This window comes from Clarias gariepinus, chromosome 22, assembly GCF_024256425.1.
Source record: "Clarias gariepinus isolate MV-2021 ecotype Netherlands chromosome 22, CGAR_prim_01v2, whole genome shotgun sequence".
Taxonomy (NCBI): Eukaryota; Metazoa; Chordata; class Actinopteri; order Siluriformes; family Clariidae; genus Clarias; species Clarias gariepinus.
In genome coordinates, this window is record NC_071121.1 from 24150596 (window position 1) to 24169439 (window position 18844).

Genomic DNA, 18844 nt, shown 5'->3' on the forward strand with positions numbered 1-18844 from the left:
AGAGAAACTCACAGATAGAACAAGCAAACACCATGCTCACAGGCCCCAAGGCAGGACTTGTCTCGAACCCTGATGCTGGAGGTGCAAGGTGACAGTGCTAACCACCAAGCCAACGTGCTCAAGATAAACAAAAAATAAATGTGCTCTATTTAAAAAAAGTTTTCATAATATGTTTTATTTTATTATTTGACAAACTATCACTTTACATAATTCACCCCAAATCTGTGCAGTAAGAGAGAAATCTTACATTGTTTCACATTAAGGAGGCCTAAGTGTGTTCATTAGCTGGTAACCACAAGATGGCGCTAAAAACTTTCTTATAAGACATCAGCCTTTTTTAATTTGTTTGTTTGTTTGTTTGTTTGTATACTGTTTCTCTGTGAACCTTGTGTACTACGCTTCATTTTCCTTACATCATTTCTAGGTTTCCTAATCTGTAATTACAAAAAAAAACGTATTTAGCGTCAAACTTAAACGTTGCAAGACGATACAGGATTCAACACCACCAACTGTGAACCATTTACATAAACCATAGTGCACTACTTTAGTGTAAACCACGTGCACTCGCGCGCACTCGTTTAGGGAGGAGGCAGGTGTTTGGGATCGAACCTAGTGTGCGCGCGCGTGTACGCGCGTATTTGTGTATGTAAATGAGTGGGCGGAGTTTATGGGAAATCCGGAGCGCCTTGTATGACCGGCGGATTACTCTGAGTCTGACCCTGAGCCGCCCGACACACACACACACACACCGCAGTGTTCCATTACTATAAAGAAGTGTTCTTTTTCTTAATTATGTGGATTTTAAACTGTGGACGGGAACTTTCAGGAGTTTGATTGATTTTCTTTTCCAGAAGAAGAATAACATTCTTCACAGCAGAATATAAAGGGTGAGATTTATACCGGATTTATTTCAGCCTCAACAAGTGTGAGCTCTAAATCCATAAAACTTGTTAATTATAGTGTTGTTCTTTAGTATTGATAGCAGACTAGTAAATAAAAGGAAGAAATGAATTTAAGAAAGCAAATAAAGCAAATATATATATTATAAATAAATATATAACAGTAAGTTATTGAACTCATAGATTCTGTGTGTAATTAAATAATATAATAATTAATAAGAATAATAATTAAAACTTGCAATTAAACCTGGATTTTAGACATGGCACAAATAATATACATACACTATTACATACTAGAAATCGATACGGTAATACTAATTAAAATAACTCACCTACTGTATTTTAGTTTGTTTAGAATTGTTATGGAATCTAAACAATATATATATATATATATATATATATATATATATATATATATATATATATATATATACATACACACACACACACACTATAAGTAATTATTATGGTATATACAGTATATACTGTAAATATCCTGATAAATACAACAATGCAATACAAATTTAATCTGCACCTAGGTATCATGATTATATATAGTACTGTGGTGATCCCTGGTGATTCCAGTACCTAACCATAACTCTGCTTCACTTCAGCACTCATTATACCATAATCATATCATTAATTATGCTTCAGTAACAGCATGTTCCTACAGGGTAATTCCTCATATAGCTTGTGAGGTCTCATTGGTATGAGATATCTATAATTATCCCATAGAGATGCAGGGGAAAATCAGTTACGATTAATTCATGTGGTGATTTCTGTATCCTTTAAAGTTGATTTTTAAAAGTTTTTTATTATTATTATTTATATGTACATATTTGGATTGAGGAGATAAAATATGGCAGTTATATAATATAATCCTAAGGTGGTGCTCTCTAAACTATTCACACTTTGCCAGGTGGCACAGCATCGTGTGTGGTTTGTTTAGAATTGTGGAATCTGAAAAAAAAAAAAAAATATATATATATATATATATATATATATATATATATATATATATATATATTAAATCTGGATATTTTCTAAAATGGTGCTACTTAAAATATCGTGATTATATTGTCTTGGTCTCCGGTGATTTCTGTCTCTAACACCTACTACTTGATTGTTTGTTTGTTCAGAGTTTTGGTTTTAATGGACATATCTTTATTAGACTGCTGTGGGATAACAGGAATTAAACACTTTTTAAAAATGTAAAATAATGCACATACTGTAATGCACAGAATAACGTTAACTTTGCTTCACTTCAGCACCCATCACACCATAATCATGTTATTAATTATTTTCCTGTAACAGCATGTCGTCGTCCCCCCCCCCTTATCTAGCTTGTGACATTTTAGTGGAATGAGACAGCCAATATTATCCAATAAAGACGAGAAAAAAAATAGACTTAGTTACAAGTCTTTTGTTTGGCGATTCAGGTATCACCACACTAACACGAAATTAGATTTTTAAAACAGTTAAAAATATATATTTTTTACATGTTTTGGTACAATGTTGCAGTTCCTCTATAATCCTACAGGTGGTTCTCTCTAAACTATTCACTCGTTGGCAGGCAGTACAGCATCCTGTGTGATTGGAGCAAATTCTTTGCTATGTTTGTTAAAAATTGTAACAAAAAAAATCAAACTGGGATACTTATAAAATAATACATCCCAATACATGTGGAATCGACACCTAAGTATCGTGATAATATCGTATCAGAAGATTCCTGAGGATCCTTACTCATAACAGTTTTGTTGTATCGCAGGTGATAGTATCGGTCAATAGATCATAATTTACATAAAGGAAAATGCTTCAGGGTGCGCTGGTACACAGAATGGTGTGACGTATCATTATAATACGATTTCATAATATCCTGTTTTTTATGAGTTGTTATTAACTTACTTAGCATTGAAAAAATAAAATTGATTTGTGAAACATGTCTCATATAGTGTGTGAGTTTTTATGAGCTTTTAGAGGGTTTAAGTCAATCCTAGTCTAGTATTAACATCTGTGTTTGAGTGTGCCTGTGTGTGCCTTATCCATACCCCCCACGAGATTCACTAAAAATGAACCATTGCCCATTTCCACATCTGACAACACACTCTGGTCTAGATATGATTTAAAAAAAATCATATTTACACTTATTTTGTGTTTATGTACAGTCAGATCTCCTAATCTCATCATCCTTGTCCTCAAACCACTTTAATTTCTCACAGCCTAAAAGATAATGTTTCTGTTTGTTCATTTTAATCTAAACCTCTCTCTTTCTTTTCTTGTTGTCAGTCTCAATCCGGGACTCTGCTCGCAGCCGTGGCCGTGCTGAGGTAAGGATTTTGGGGAATGGTGAGGAATGCTGGGAATGTTAGATCAGGGCCTCCACCCTACTGGGACGAGCTGGGAGCTGCCGCAAAGGAACAAAACAATCGGAAAAGTCAGGAAGTCCAGCCTAGCTCTGACACTTCAACTGTAAAACACATTCAATCCAATCTGATGAAATGTGATTTTTATTAAAGCAGTAATAAGTGTTCACGCCTCATAGAAGAGAACATCATCATCGGAGAACACTGTTTTTGTTCAAATAGTGATTGTTAGAATGAACACAATGGTTTTTGACCTGTCTTTCACCTCTTCTTTTTTTCGCTCCACCAGCTGCAGCATGCTTCCTCTCTATCTGGTCCTGCTACTGTCTTTTGGCCATCATGGCAAGGATCCAAATGTCAGCTGCATTATGGTTTAGCTCCTCCTGCACACTGGGAAGATGATGGCGTCTGCAGTCTCCACTAGTCCCAGAGGGGGGCGGACCCTAAATCTTAGCGGCGTAGACCCTGAAACATGCATGATTGTCTTCAAAAACCATTGGGCACAGGTAATACACGACCACCTAGCATCTTCAGTTAGTCATGAATCACACCTTTGGTAGCCCTTTGAGCATGTAGTTTGCTTGGTGTGACTTTAAAACAGATATTTCACAAAAGCTTAGTTTTTATTCATCTAACACACCAATACGTTGTTAGGTTTTGAGAATCCTGGAAAAGCATGAGCCGACCCGCAACAGTGGCCACCTCCGTTTAAGCCCGATCTCCAGCGATGAAGCGAGCGCTGTGCAAAACTATGTGGAGCACATGCTGTTCCTCCTGACAGAGGAGGAGTGCGGTGTGGGCGGAGCCATGGGCCCCATTCTGGAGTTTGTGCTCCTGGAGAACATAATGGAGCGCCTGTTCGTGTGGAGCCTGCGGCGTGACTTTACAGAAGAGGTAAAGCTGGAGCAGTTGTGTATGTACGAGATGCTGGTGACACGGGCACGCCAGCCCATGCTGCACCACAGGCCTATTCTGCGCCCGTTCGCCATGCTGCTTTCCTCCTGCGGTTCCAGCTCTAGTTCAGCGCCGGTGGAGGCCGAGTTAGTGCGACTGCTGCACCGGCTGTGTCACATGTTGGCACGTGATGACTCCGCCCTCCAGCTTTTCCTCTTCCACAGTGGCCAGGATCAGGGTGCTGCCAACTTCCTGCTCTTCTCGCTGCTCTTGCCTTTCGTGCACCGTGACGGGCCGGTGGGTGCGCAGGCCCGTGATGCTCTCGCGCTCATTGTGGCGTCTTCAGCGCGCGACATCACCCTGGCTGATCACATCACCCAAAACACCTATTTCTGCCCGGTGAGTGATCTTGGCGTAGTCATGATGTCTTTTTTCTTACTCTGATGCTTAATAACATGTAAAATAAGTGTAGTCCATAAGGCCAAAAGTAATGGCACCTTATAAAAAGTCAATGAGGATGGATGAGCTGCATTAGTGGATGATTTAGCACGCACATGCAGGTGGCGCCAAATAAAATGCTTCACCATTTAGTTGTCATTTAGGATTTTTTTTAGCTTTGCCTTTTATGGAGTTTTGCATGCCTAGAGAAAACCAAAAGCTCTCAAGGATGTATATTTTGTCAGTATATGGGTGTGGTTATTTAAAAGAATCTCTGTCTCCAAAAAAAATTTGTTGGAAATTCGTGTTTTGGCATACAAAACATTTCCATCCCTGATTTTGACCGGATTTATCCAACACCTACCTTGTTATGAAATATTTTTTAACCTTGTAGAATGACTGGATGAAATATTTTTAATTCTGTATATAACAGTAAGTTGACCTAAGTTTATCAAAGTGCATTACCAAAAACACACACACACACAACCCTTATATAAGAGTGTTACTGAATTTTCAGGAAGAGGAAAGGGAGGGGAGGCTTAGTGTGACGTCCAGCTGCTCTCTTAGAGAGATAGAGAATAATAAATGCTTCTCGACTCCAATACTTGGAGTTCACATTGGAGGTCAAGTAATGACTTAATTATTTGTAGTATTTGTTAGATGCATACTTTTTTATTGGAATAACTGGTGTCATCTGTCAAATTCACCTTGTTTATAAAATATTATAATGCTTAGAGGAAGAGTTAGAGAGAGAGAGAGAGAAAGAGAGAGAGAAAGGGGGGGGGGGAGAGATGGCTTAACTATAACTGGAACAAAAACACACAAACACACACACACACTAGTGATTTCATTCCAATGACTTCACCCCATGCAGCATGTCACCACCCCCATTTTAATCCAGATCTTAATCCTATACACAAATCTCTGCACTTGGTAAATTAAGTGTTTTCTTTTTATACATTACGATTTGCCCTTGATATTACTCTCCAAGCAGACAGAAGGACTGTAATTAGTCAACAGATGTTAAATAAATTTCTGTAACAGCAGCGGCTGTGTGTGTGTGTGTGTGTGTGTGTGTGTGTGTGTGTGTGTGTGTGTGCAGGTATTGGCCACAGGCTTGAGTGGTCTGTATTCCTGGCTTCCAGCTAAGCTCGATGACTGCAGTGAGGGATGGCACTGTTTGGAGGAAGTGGATTGGATGCAGATTCCGGCGCTCATACAGTTCCTCAACTCTCTACACTTCTGTAGCACGGTGTGTAAGGTGAGGCTCAGATGCCAGAGACATGCCTTCCAAACTGTAAAAGCGTAAAATTTAACCTGCATAAAAAAAAAAAAACATAGAATAGTTTCCTTTTTTTGAAAACAATAAATACACCATTAATTATATTCAATTATATTGATTCAATGAAAGAAATCAGAACAGATGTTTTACTGCGACAATTTAAAAATTGGTTGTTTATGTAACACCTCAGCAGCGACCACATTTCCCCTCTCGTCTGTTCTAACCACTCAGCATTCAGCATCACCGGTAATAATATTCACCAGCCTGATCGTCTGTCATCATCTGCACATGTTTCTTACTGGTTTATGCAGTAGACTTGTTCATGCTTGAGAACCATTCCTCAAGACTATATTAAAAATACATGAAAGTCTGAGACTTTGGAAGCAAAATATGAAGAAACAATGAGGGGTCAAAACTTTTGCTTGGTATTATTATTATACTAAACCCTATTGTTTTTTTTCTACTCTTATTGCTTGGCTTATATTAATTCCATGACATAAATTTTCACCATGATGGACTTCATTTTGACAATTTGCATAAAAACCAACTATTTCTGCCAAAGACTGGTGTCAATCAACTAATAGGAATTTATTCCTTAAAAGTTTTAAGATTTGCAAAAATTATGGCCACCACATGCTGATAAATGCACATACTTAATGTAAATGTTTGTAAATGGCTCTTACTCATGATTGGCTAAAGTTTTCTGCATGAAATGTTTTTCAGGAAAACATTTTGAGAAAATCTGCCAATTTTGGGCGTGGTTATTGCTAGGGGGTGGAGTCATGATTCAAAAACTCTTTCTCAGGACCTGGGTCAAGTTTATTTCAGTTTTTTTGTCATTTTCCCCCCGTTGTTTCCAGGTGGCGCATCACTCTGTCAGAGATCAGCTGCTTGGGTACATCTATAACGGTTTCCTTGTGCCAGTCATGGCTCCTGCACTCCACAAGGTGATAACTGCTAGATTCTTTGATCTTATTTCTTATTTTCCCTGTGATCTTCTATTGGTCTAAGCTTTGTCTGCTTTGATCAGCTGACTTTGGAGGAAGTTATGACCACGACAGCATATCTGGAGCTCTTTTTGCGGCACATCTCTGACCCCGCCCTCCTCCAGACCTTTCTTGTTTTCGTCTTCAAGCATCGTCATGACAACGTCAACGTTCTTGACACACTCGTCAGCAGGATCAACACTCCTTTTCAGGTTCACGCGGTGTTACATACGATGATCAGCAATGAATGACGTAGCTAGCCTGGTCCTTATCTCCTCCCCCTTTTTTTTCTCTATGGTTTAGTTGGGAACAATATCTCTGGCACTGTTTCGCACTTTAATCGGTCTGTACTGTGAGGACATCATGCTAGAGCTCATTCTCAGGTATACACTATGATTTCCTACTTGTAGATTTATTCCTGAAATAATTTTTTTCAAATGTGGGGAATCAAATCAGGTTTTTTTTTTTCTTTTTCTTCTTCTCATTCAGGTATCTCATTCCGTGTTCTCACCTGCAACGCAAAGGTCAGCGTAGACTCAGAGAGCGAGACTGCTACTCTTCTAGCGCTGCTGCTTTTATCTCTCTCACTCCCTCGTTCCTCATGGACAGACCCTGTACCTCTCCAACAATGCCCCCTAAACCAGACTATGTCCTCTGGTCAAAGGTCACCGAAGAGCTGCTGATGGGAAAGACGGGTAATAAGACACTTGATTGAGAGTTGAAAGTGTTTAGATCTAAACGTCTCCAGTAATGACCTCTGGTCCAAGTCAATGTGTCCGAATGACCTGCAACCATGCAACTGCAATTAAAGTAGCCGATGGAGCATTTCATAAATGGTGTTTTTTTATTTTCTAATATTTTCACTGGTGTGCATTTCATCCAGGGTTTGAGGACCTTTCTCTTGGTCTGGAAGGTTTTAGAAATTCCTACTGGATGACCTCTGAGCCAGTGATTTACAAAAACTACCTCCAGTACCTGAATGACGCACGGAGCATGATCAGCACCAGCATTCAGGCATGTCAGCTATGGTCAGCCCCCTACAATGGACTCAATCCGTCGCCTGAGGACTACCAAGCAGTGGAGGAACTTGTGGAACAGGAAGATGGAGAGAAGGACGAATATGAATGTCCGCCTCTTTCCACACCTCCACTCCAGTCCCCGACACCGCCTCGCACTGTTTCAAGTCGGACACCAGAGCTGGAGTGGGACAACACTTTTGACGCCGCTCCCGATGGAGAGGAAAAGCAGGATTTCCATTTTGCAGGGAGACTTCAACCTCCGCAACACATTCAGGAGATGAGGAAAAGCGCCATCGTGTTAATTCGCGGGTCTTACGTTGAAGAGTCAGACTTTCAGGATGATGTACTGGTTTATAATCTTATCGCACAGAGGGATACACGAGATGACCGGAGCGTGTCATTGAAAAATGCTCCCAGGAGTGAAAATCACAAGATAATAGAAACTGAATCAAACGACAACACACGTTTTTACACCAAGGATAGTACACAGGATGACGTAAACAAAAAGGTACAAAATCAGGGATTTGAAGACGCTTTATTTCTATTAAACGGACATTCTGATGGGGAGAATACAGACAAATGTGCTCATCTTCAAGAGGACCAGAAAGCGGTTTTGGAAGAGCAAGATCAGGAGACATCTAATATCCTGTCGGTGCAATATACTGAACAGGACTTTGTTTCCCAGTGCCTCCAGCTTGTTAACTGGGATAAACACAGCATGATGGGAGATAATGTTTATTTCCAGAGGTTAACTGCGGTCTTGTATGGTGAAGAAACGGAACTTGACTTTAATTCAATTTGCACTGATGATGAAGATGAAGAAACAAAAGGAGAAGAAGATGGTGATGGAAAGAAACATGGCCCATTTACAGGTTTGCAAAAACATGGCCCATTTACAAAATGTTTCTTTTGCCTGAACCTGATGCACAATTTACTCATTTCTTCTTTTTATTATTATTATTGATTTTTCCCAACTGCAGGCCCGTTCATCAGCGTGCTGCTCTCTCGTCTGGAGAACATGCTGGAGAATCCCCTAGAGGTGAACCTGCTGGTGACGGGAATCCTGGCTCAACTGGCAGCGTACCCACAGCCCCTGCTGCGCTGCTTCCTGCTCGACACCCAAACCGTCTTCCATCCCAGCGTCCGCTCTCTTTACCAGGTCTCGATTCTTTTTCAACAATACATTACTTATTCAGCATAGTATATTTTTAGGATTCTCCGTGACACCCACAGGCGTTCGTGTATTGCAGGTGCTGGTTTCTGTGGGTTGCCAGATTGAGCAGCACGCAACCTCTAGGCCTGAGTTTGCTCAGATGGTACGAGACACCGCTTACTACCTGCTGCTTAGAGATGAAGCCCTAAAGGATAGAGGTGAAAAGGATTTTTTTAAATATTTAAGTTACAGAATAGTGTACTAAACGGCAGCAAAATATCAGAAGGAAAGTCCACTAAATTTAGACACGTAGTGTTGTATTCTACTGTAGGTCGAAGCTAATCAGGTTAAATATATTCCTGACACAAGGAAATGCTTCCACTCATGAGTGATTTCGTGTTGCCAAACAGTTTCCCCCATTTGTCTGCCCCTTCCCTCCCCTCACTCTCGCTGTCTCTCAGAGCGGGATTTCCTGCAGGAAAACAGACTCGGCTGGTTTCTCGACGGCCACGTCTCCGGGCGGCTGCTGAAATCTCTTCCTCCGTGTCCCAACATTCCTCCTCAGTCCAGGAACGCCGTGTTTGCCGCATTCCTCTACGCTGAGTTCCTGAAGGAGTTGGCGGCCATCGCACAGGAACACTCCATCCGCCCGGACTTACTCACTGAGGAGTAGGAAAAAAATACACACATACAAAAAAAGTTAATTTTAATTTGTGTCCAAAGTTAAACAGGTGTCATGTGTGTTGTTAATTAAATAAAATCTATCTTCAGATGTTTTGTACTTCTTTGTTTACTTTTTTCCCTTTATGTTGGTGACACTATTGGTTTACTCTTGGTCGACTCTTATTGTAGCTGTTCAACAACACTGATCTAGATGAAGCTATAAATTACAAAGTGCAAAATGTCTGCTCTCTCCTCAGCTCAGCCTCTTTATCCTTAAAGACCATTTTAATACTAAATGTAAATTTTAGGAAAAGATAGAAAGATAGAAGATAGTTAGAAAATGTAAATAGCTTCTTTAATTACTTTCTTAGTGTATATTTTAAAGATATTTGATATATATATTGATTTGGACTTTTATTAAATTATAATATGAACAGTAAAAAAAGCAAAGACATTTTTTAACTATTGAGTCTTTGCAAAATGTGTTTTGTCAATTTGTACGTAAATGAAGTGAAGTATCTATTTATCTATCTATTAGGAGTTGGAATCACCAGGGATCACCCGATACAGTATTATCATGATACCTTTGTGCCAATGTGTATCATGGCTTTATAAATAGCGTGATTCTCTTTTTATATAGATTTTGTTACAATTACAAACAAACAAATAATTTGTGCACCCTGCCAATAAGGTAATAGTTCAAACTGCAACACCTGTAGGTTCATGGGAGAATGGCAATATTTCACTCCCTCAAATGTAAACGTATAAAAAAAATAAATAAAAAATCAGGGATAAATGATTGGCCAAACAAAACAATCACAAAACATCACTAACATAACAAACTAAATCTATACCTTTTTTTTTTAAATACTGGTACTACAAAGCAGACACTGCTGACAAACATCCATTGTGCCATAATCCCCGGTCAAACAAGGTGTCACAGTGCCGTAGTCATCTTGCACATGCAGGGTCAGGGTTTAGTTACCATCTCAGGTCTGTGTGCATGTTCTCTCTCTGTACTTGGTGGTTTTCCTCTGGGTATTCCAGTTTCCTTACACAGACCAAAGAGATCAAGATTAGGTTAGTTGCCAAATTGTCTGTGTGTGTGTCCTGCGATGGATTGGCACCCTGTCCAAGCCTTGTGCCAAAGCTCTCCAGGTCGAAGTGCCTGAGTACCTGCAAAACCGAATTTTTCTTTTTTCAAAAGTATTTTTATCTTTTAGTTCATTTGATGGACAGCTAATAAAACGAAATAAAAATTAATACCCACTCTGATATGCATTGATTTCAAAAGCTGTGCCGTTAAAATCAGTAAAGCACTTGATTTTGTCTTTTACTCGATTCGATTCATTGTGTCATGAGTTTTTGTCATGAGTGTTCGCACTTAATGATTTAGATGAATTTACACTTGTTAAGGAAAATATGAATCGCTTGCATCTTTTACAAAATATTTTTCAAATATTTAGTTTCGCAAGATTAGCGCAGCTTCTTCTTCTTTTGAGTTTAATTGCGATTGGAGTAATGCTGCCACCTACTGGACAGAAGGCTGGAAGACAAAATTAAGCAGGGAAAAAGATTATCGCTTTGTACGAGAGGTGACAAGTCACACAGCATTTCACTATTTATTCGATAATTTGAGTAGTTTTATTACTTTAAATCCTGTATAAAATATAGCTACTTAAGACAACCCCAGTGAATAAAACACTTTCCGAATATATAATAATAGGAAAATTTACTTTAAGTGAAATATATGCTCGAAATAATAATTGTAGAAATGTACAGAAAGTATACATAATACAAATTTTAATATAAGAAGTAGTAGTCTCAGCATATTTTCAGTTAAATTTAAATGTACTTATTCATATATACTTATTTATGCTTATATTTAGTGCACTACTCTTTTAGACTAATTTTTGCACGCTGAATCTTTTCACTTTTTCACTGAATCACTTTTGTGCGTTTAAGTTCATTTGTGTGTTAAACTCTCACTGTGTTGTGTCTCTCATGAAGCTACACTTGCACGAACTGCAGCAACGTTATCACCCTGCAACTATTCCAGCCAACTAGAGACTAGAATCGGCACAACACCAGCCAATCAGAAACTGGAGGCGGGCAGCTTCGGACTGTCTGTTTTCTGATTGGCTCGCCAGTTCTCCACTTCTACTTTGAATTCACGCCTGGAAGCTGCATCGTTGCGTGCGTTAGTCTGTATGTTATGGTGTAGAAAATGCATTTAGCATTTGTAAATTTTTCCGAACACCCTAAGTGTACTGTATTGTAACACATTTGCAATACAGTATTATTGTATGTAAGACTGTGTGTACTATATTACTGTATATAATAAAGTATATTTGTATTAACCACAAAGTGTACTTTTTTAGTATTTGGAATTAGAAGTATAACAGCATCCTACTGCTGCAACAAGAATATATTCATAGTTTATTAATCATGCATTTGTAACAGTAAATATTTCTGTAGTATACTGTATAATACATTAAATATATACTTAAATTTCATTAATTACTGTCAGGTATGTACGTTAGTACACACACAGCCATATACTTTAAATGTACTAAGTATACTTAAAGTTGTTCCACTTCAGGACACAAAAGTTTACTTAATACACTTAAAATTGTGCTGTTGTACAATTTAATTACAACTAAAATACACTTTTCAAAATAGCAAACTTCCAAGTATACTAGTCATTAGTCTGGAGCAAGTACACTTAGGTATGCTTTGGCATGCTAGGATTTAATATACTTAGTATACATTAGTGCTACTGAATTAAATTCAAATAAAAAATCACAAAAATAGTAAATTCCTAAAATTCCTGTTGACATCAAGAATACTGCACATGCTAACTCAATTAGCTGAGTTAATAAAGAAAAGCCCACACGCAAACACACACACAGTTTTGAAATATTATAATACAATTTTATTAAAGCTTTGCTCATAAGTACAAACCGCAACCCTGTCATTTGATTCAGGAGATAATATAACACCATCAGTGCACTTAAGTTCAACATTAACTTTTACAAAGCAAACCATATTAAACAGCACTGCACTACCGCGCACGCAGGTACACAATCATATGTCTGAACACCGCAATCACAATATAATGTCAAAAACACTAAAACCTTTATAAGAACAGCTCGCTTTCACCTCGTAGCCATGTTTAATTGTGCATTGATTGCATTTATAGCTTGTTAATATGTTTAGCATCTGCTCTGTATGTATGTATGTGTGTGTGTGTGTGTGTTGGGTGTGTGTTTTTCATCTATAGATTACAATTATGACTTAACACCTGTATTCTGAGTGGTAGGTGCAGGAACTAAGCAGCTGTCACTTGTCCAGGAGGAGGGATTAAAGCCAGTAGGGGCGGAGCGAGAGCGAGGTGTGTCTGTTTGGCCAAGGCCCTGGTACTGCCCCTTAGGGGAGGCGGGGACAGAGAGAGGGTCGACACCTAGTCGCTCGTGAGACGCCCCAGAGAGAAGGCCGGTGTGTTCGCCCTGCACGATGTCCACTTCAGAGCCAAAGAACAGCTTACGGGGACGTCCAAGCACCGTGCGCCCTGAGAGACAGATAGACAAAGATGAAGACAAAGACAGAGACAAAGAAGAGGTTGAGGAGAATAAGATAAAAGAATACATACTCATGTTGTGGCAACAGTAGATAGACAGACAGACAGACAGATAGACAAAGAGTCTATAAAGAGACAGAGCAGAAAAGCAAACAGAAAGACCTGACAGAGACAGACAGACAGACAGAATGGAGAAGAAGACAGATACATACCCACGTTGCGGACTTGCTCAGAAATGTCCGCCTGTATATCAGAGAAGTCCAGCATGGCGAGAAAGGAGTCGAAGCAGGAGCCTTCATCATCCTCACGCACATAGGGACGGTAACTGAAGCTGTAGTGATGCGCGATGGCGGCCAAGAACATTTCTATACAAATCACAAAATCCTACACACACACACACACAAATTATATACAGTACATACATGCATGTTGCAGTTAAGACTACATATGTGTAAAGTTTTCTTTTTGTCATTAGCCTAAAGTGTGTATTTACCTGTAACCCTGTAGCTACTGCCTCCACGCTCTCCCACTCCCATGTGTGCTTCTGAGAGATGACTCCAACCTTCACCAGAAAGGCAATAAACACAGCCTGCCTGTAGGGGGCGACAGAGCTCTGAGAATGAACCACAGCAACTGACCATGCACTCAATTAGGCACTTTAGAGTTCTGAAATTCCAAACTTTATGGTAGAAACATACCAAAACGAGGCAAACACCACCATTTTGACACAGAGGAACTTCCCGACGGGTTTAAGCGGGCTCAGCTCTTCCTTCAGAGTGCGGTAGAACAGCAGCAGGCAGTACATGGCAAACTAAAAACACATAAAGTGTATTGTAGATTTGATTGATTTAAGTAAAAATGCAGCGTGGTCATATTATCATGAAATTGAAACAAAGAAAGAGAATTAAACAGTCCTGGGTTCTAACGAACGAATTCTAAGATAAGTATTGAATGCATTTAAAATACGAGTACCAGCTGGGAGGCGTTGTTGACGATGACGAGGTACGTCCAGGCGTTCCTGAAGCTGAAGTTTCCCTCATCATAGACTTCAAACAACTGACACACACTACAGACAGTGAACACGCAACATTATAAAATCATAGTGTTTTTAACGATTGACACAGACCATACATGGTTCTCAAAATTTATATTACGTGTGTAAGAATGTATGTTAAAATAAAGAGGAAAAAAATTATAAATCACTATAGCAAATGCAAGTTGTTGTATAAGTATTGAAATAATTGAACACAGACAAGGTGTTTTGTACATACCCATCTTTGGGAAAAGCTAATGAATATTAATGAGTATGAAAATGAAACAGTCATGTGACAAGGTGCCAAAACAAACAAGATGTCAGAAACAAGTGATTTTTTTTCAGTAGAAAGCTTGTTTCTTTTTTTGTGTTGGCGTCGTGTCCGCAATGATGGTTGTTTTGAAGATAATTGTTATAATGAGGTCTCAGGTCACATGATCACCATGCCTAATTAGCATACTAAAAGAACAGGCTAAACAAAATGATTTTCAAAAATATTTCTCTATTAAAAAAAAGGTCAAGACAATAACGATATCATTCGATATAATTTTATAAATATTCTTCTTATTTTTTTGTGTATTTTTAAAGTCTGAATTAAACGTTAAGTGCAGATGGAAAATGTGTGTGTATATCTATCTACTTAGAAATATGCTCTCTTACAGCGCTATGACAGTAGTGACAGGTCTGACGACAGTGTACTGCAGAACTCCCAGTTTACACCTGAACAGAAGAACCCTGGGGATGAGAAAAAGACAAAACATACACATGTAATTCATTAAAATAATTTTTTATGTAGTCCTGTGTACCCCACATTTCCCTGTTATGCTGCACTGCATATGTGCATATATGTTGATCAATTAAAAAAATACAGCAAAAAAATAAATCAGAATGTTATTATGATTTTTTTTTTTAAATACTTTATCTTTGTCAGGGTCACAGTGGATCTGTGATCTATCCCATTAACCCTGGTCATGTGCAAACCTGTGGTTTTGTTACTGGCATTGTTGTAGAAAATTTATCAACACCTTTTATCAAAATACAAAATTTACCGGCAATGTGGGTTTTTCTTGGCAACAGCAAAAAAAATAAATAAATAAAAATTAATAACTACTTTAAATATTACCTTACTATATAAATTGGTTTCTTGCTGCAGTAAATGGTATAGGTGGTCCACTGGGTCCCCCATACCACCAGGGGGCACCATCATATTTAAACACATGCACAAAAGTGCACTTTTTAAAGCAACCTCTTTTGTTCTTTTTCTTTTGTCTGCTGTCATTGGGAGTCACTAAAGTGGGTTATGCAAGTTTTTATTTCAGATGCTATTCCTGACTTAACCGCCCCATTGTATCTAGGCTTGGGACCTGGCTTTAAGGGCTTTTGGCCTTCCGCATGGCTGGCACGAGTGAATTGCCATGCTGGACCTGACTGTCCAGCAGGTAGAGACCAGAATTTTCAAAAAACGTGGGCTTTTTGTGTTTGTTGTCATGACAACTAGGTTATGATATGGTGTGATAGCTATGCAATACACATATCTATATAAAATCTATGCACCATTCACACAACATACATACAAGACCTTCACACTTTATGATCTGTTTCATAATGATGATCCCATAACAGTTCTAAGACGTGCTGCCTTGGAGGTGTGTGTGGGGTGTGCGGTATGTGTTCACTCACTCTCCCATGGCCCATGGTGGACAGCAGCAGAATGGTGGAAGAAGCGAGCGCTGTTCCTGAGCCTCTAGAATAAGCGCCAGGTTCGGGTACTGCGTCTCCAGGAAGTTCAGGAGGAACATCAGGAAGTTATAGATGACATAGGCCTCGTAACACTCGCGACATGTGTCCACATAGATGGCTATACTGGGGTACTTTAGAGCGATCCACTAAAAGGTCCACACACACACATTTACCAATAAATGGCACAAGTGCGTACTTGCAGTTTGAATAAAAGAAAAGGCGAATTTGTTACTTACACTGTCTAAGCTGTAAATTGGCACCATCCATAATATTCTGAAAAATTAAATTAAATTACACATTATGTAAAGAATAAAACAATAATTCCCATTTCAGCACAGTTTTATGGAACAGAATGCAAACCAGAGATCCAGCCAGAAGTTGATTATCTTGCATTAACAGCAGCATTTTTTTTACTCTTCTTACACTGATGATTTGCCAAAAAATGCAATTTTGCACTTATTAAGGAGTGTGTCATACTTCTTATCTGTTTATAATGACACTGTGCATCCATCAAAATAATCACCTGTGTTCTAATGGCTGTATTCCTCTGTAAATGGTACAAATATAGAGTACTGTGCAAAAGTTTTAGGCATCAAATGTAGTTATACAAGCGTGAGTCAAAAATTATCCGCACTCTGGTTAAAACTTCACCTGGCCACACTGTCTTACAGTGTTTTCCGTTCAAGGCCACTGTCTCCCCAGTCACTACTGTGCAGGTCTGAACCTGTTACATTCGTTAATTTGTAATAGTACAAAGCAAAACGAGCAAAAATGGATGCCCCACTTGTGATTTGCACGAAAGAAGAGTAGCGTGCAATGATTCTTTTTTTTATGGTTTGAGGGTATACCTGGTGCCATTATTTATCATATAAAATTAACTATCTATAAAGAGCACTAAAGAGTAATAAAATAAATACAGCCAAAATTTGGTGTGAAAACTCTTTGTGTTAGATACAGCTTTGTGCAGTTTTATAAATAAAACAGCTGTGAGATTTTACTGAGAATATGCCAGAGTAAAAACCCAAGAGCATACATTAGTTTTTTTTTTTCTTTTCTTCCCCACCTGAAAACTTTATGGCACTTCTTTCTTTACAGGCATGCATATTTTCTTCTGTAATGTTTTATTTATACGTTTTTAAGTTATGTTTGAAAATGTCAAAAGGTTTAGTTAATAATGATGCAGACATGATAAACATCTCATCATCTCATTGTCTATACTGCTTTACCCTGTACACAGGGTCGTGGGAGACCTGGAGCTATCGCAGGATCCCTAGGACATGAGGTGGTGTACACCCTGGACGCTGGGCTAATCCATCACAGGAAACACACATACAGTATACAGTATGTACACACTCACATGCTTATTCAGACACTATGAGCAATTTGGAAATTATCCTAATCTGCAAGTCTTTGGACTGTGCGAGGAAACCGGTGTATCCAAAGGAAACCCACCAAGCAGGAGGAAAGGACAAGCCATCACGATGCAATTATCTAAAAGCATTATGAAAAGTTAGGATCATCTTAGGATCAGAACATGCAAACTCCACGCACACGGACCTGAGATGGGAATCGAACCCAGACATAAAAGCGATGGTACTAGTCACAAAGCTACCATGCCACCCCACATGATAAATATTTACAGTACAACGAGACTAGTATTAAAGATAATATTGTGCCTCAGACTTTAGCACAGTACTGTATATATCTTTAAACCACTTGATCACTGGTGCAATCGCTCATAGTCAGAACATTATGCATGCGAAATTGTGTTGTTGTCTTTACAACCTTTACACGCATTACACCAAGGGTTATGCACTTCTGATATATCTTTTTACGTGCCTGTTTTGTTTAAAAAGCATACCGCATTTCAGGATAATGGCTGAATATTAAACACAACATGACCAAGACCATGACATGAGTTAAATCATCATTCTTAGAGAGCTCTGACGTCATCTACAGCCAATCTCGTGTGTGTACAGTATGTGTGTAAGCACAATGAGATCTATTGCGAGTGTGTGTGTGCGTGTGTGTGTGTGTGTGATGATACCTGATGATAGGCTTCTGTAGCTCAGGTTGGGTGTAGTGCACAAGATGCTGCAGAATGCCCCATAGAGAGATGGGAATGGTTAAAAACACAAACACGCCTGCGATGAACCACGCCTTAGTGTGTGTTCCAGCCTGCAACACACACACACACACACACACACACACACTGACTAAATGAAAGGAGGAATCACATTACTGTTGCAGATGATGCTGATGCAGGTTTACACGCATGGTTGGTTGGTCTAACATCCTCGTGATGCGCGTGTGATGGACATTACAATTACTCTCGCAAATCATCATCATCATCATCGTACAACCGCTCGCGATCAGTCAGGAAGGCGCAGACGCACCTCGGCTTTCTGGAGCTGCCACACGGCCAGCGGCAACGCCACGGCCACGAGCAGCGCGTACACCGTCACGACGAGCGGCCGGAGCCAGCGGCGCCATCCCGCGCACAGCCGCGCCATTTCCTGCTAGACGCGCTCGCCGAGCATCCCTGTGTGCGCGAGCCCTGTGTGCGCGCGCGCTTCGACGATGCGATTGAAGCTGGGTCAACCGGAAGGATGCTGACGCACCACGCACGGCCTGTGAGCCAAACCAATAGGCGTGCACCTATCACACAGAATGGACTGTGTTCACGTTTATCTGCAGACCGTACTGGGAACAGTGGGAACACAGAGATCCATGTGCATTAGGTGTGTACTGTACATATATTATAATGTATTATTATTATTCATTTTTCAGTATT

General features: G+C 39.4%; 2 protein-coding genes across 3 annotated transcripts; one reads left to right on the forward strand and one right to left on the reverse strand.

The window, feature by feature from the left end:
• The first annotated feature begins 737 nt into the window (after window positions 1–737).
• Window positions 738–11981, forward strand: LOC128510471 (FHF complex subunit HOOK interacting protein 1A). Of its 2 annotated transcripts, XM_053482784.1 has the most exons (14): window positions 738–887; window positions 3186–3226; window positions 3552–3768; window positions 3917–4555; window positions 5697–5855; window positions 6737–6823; window positions 6907–7074; window positions 7166–7245; window positions 7352–7557; window positions 7746–8753; window positions 8862–9040; window positions 9132–9252; window positions 9496–9703; window positions 11708–11981. In XM_053482784.1, exons 3-14 carry the CDS (start codon window positions 3661–3663, stop codon window positions 11769–11771), a joined length of 3027 nt encoding a protein of 1008 aa, XP_053338759.1. In that variant the 5' UTR covers window positions 738–887; window positions 3186–3226; window positions 3552–3660; the 3' UTR covers window positions 11772–11981. The 2 variants fall into 2 exon arrangements, with proteins under 2 accessions (XP_053338759.1, XP_053338758.1); XM_053482783.1 differs by having other exon boundaries at window positions 3186–3768.
• A 670-nt stretch (window positions 11982–12651) lies between these two features.
• On the reverse strand, window positions 12652–18610 carry LOC128510612 (transmembrane protein 184C-like). Its single transcript, XM_053483031.1, has 10 exons — window positions 18447–18610; window positions 18098–18228; window positions 16287–16323; window positions 15991–16196; window positions 14971–15045; window positions 14250–14343; window positions 13976–14088; window positions 13771–13870; window positions 13490–13661; window positions 12652–13268 (listed from the first exon to the last, which is right to left on the reverse strand). Exons 1-10 carry the CDS (start codon window positions 18561–18563, stop codon window positions 12988–12990), a joined length of 1326 nt encoding a protein of 441 aa, XP_053339006.1. The 5' UTR covers window positions 18564–18610; the 3' UTR covers window positions 12652–12987.
• Window positions 18611–18844: the final 234 nt, after the last annotated feature.

Excerpts from the sequence above, each read along its gene's own strand:
- LOC128510471 (XM_053482783.1), top strand. The coding sequence starts at position 3,661 with ATGATGGCGTCTGCAGTCTCCACTAGTCCCAGAGGGGGGCGGACCCTA. Across the intron at positions 4,556-5,696 it reads AAAACACCTATTTCTGCCCG|GTATTGGCCACAGGCTTGAG; the intron begins GTGAGTGATCTT and ends GTGTGTGTGCAG. Across the intron at positions 5,856-6,736 it reads TCTGTAGCACGGTGTGTAAG|GTGGCGCATCACTCTGTCAG; the intron begins GTGAGGCTCAGA and ends CGTTGTTTCCAG.
- LOC128510612 (XM_053483031.1), bottom strand. The coding sequence starts at position 18,563 with ATGGCGCGGCTGTGCGCGGGATGGCGCCGCTGGCTCCGGCCGCTCGTC. Across the intron at positions 16,324-18,097 it reads CTACAGAAGCCTATCATCAG|AATATTATGGATGGTGCCAA; the intron begins GTATCATCACAC and ends TTAATTTTTCAG. Across the intron at positions 14,344-14,970 it reads GTCACTACTGTCATAGCGCT|TGTGTGTCAGTTGTTTGAAG; the intron begins GTAAGAGAGCAT and ends CACTGTCTGTAG.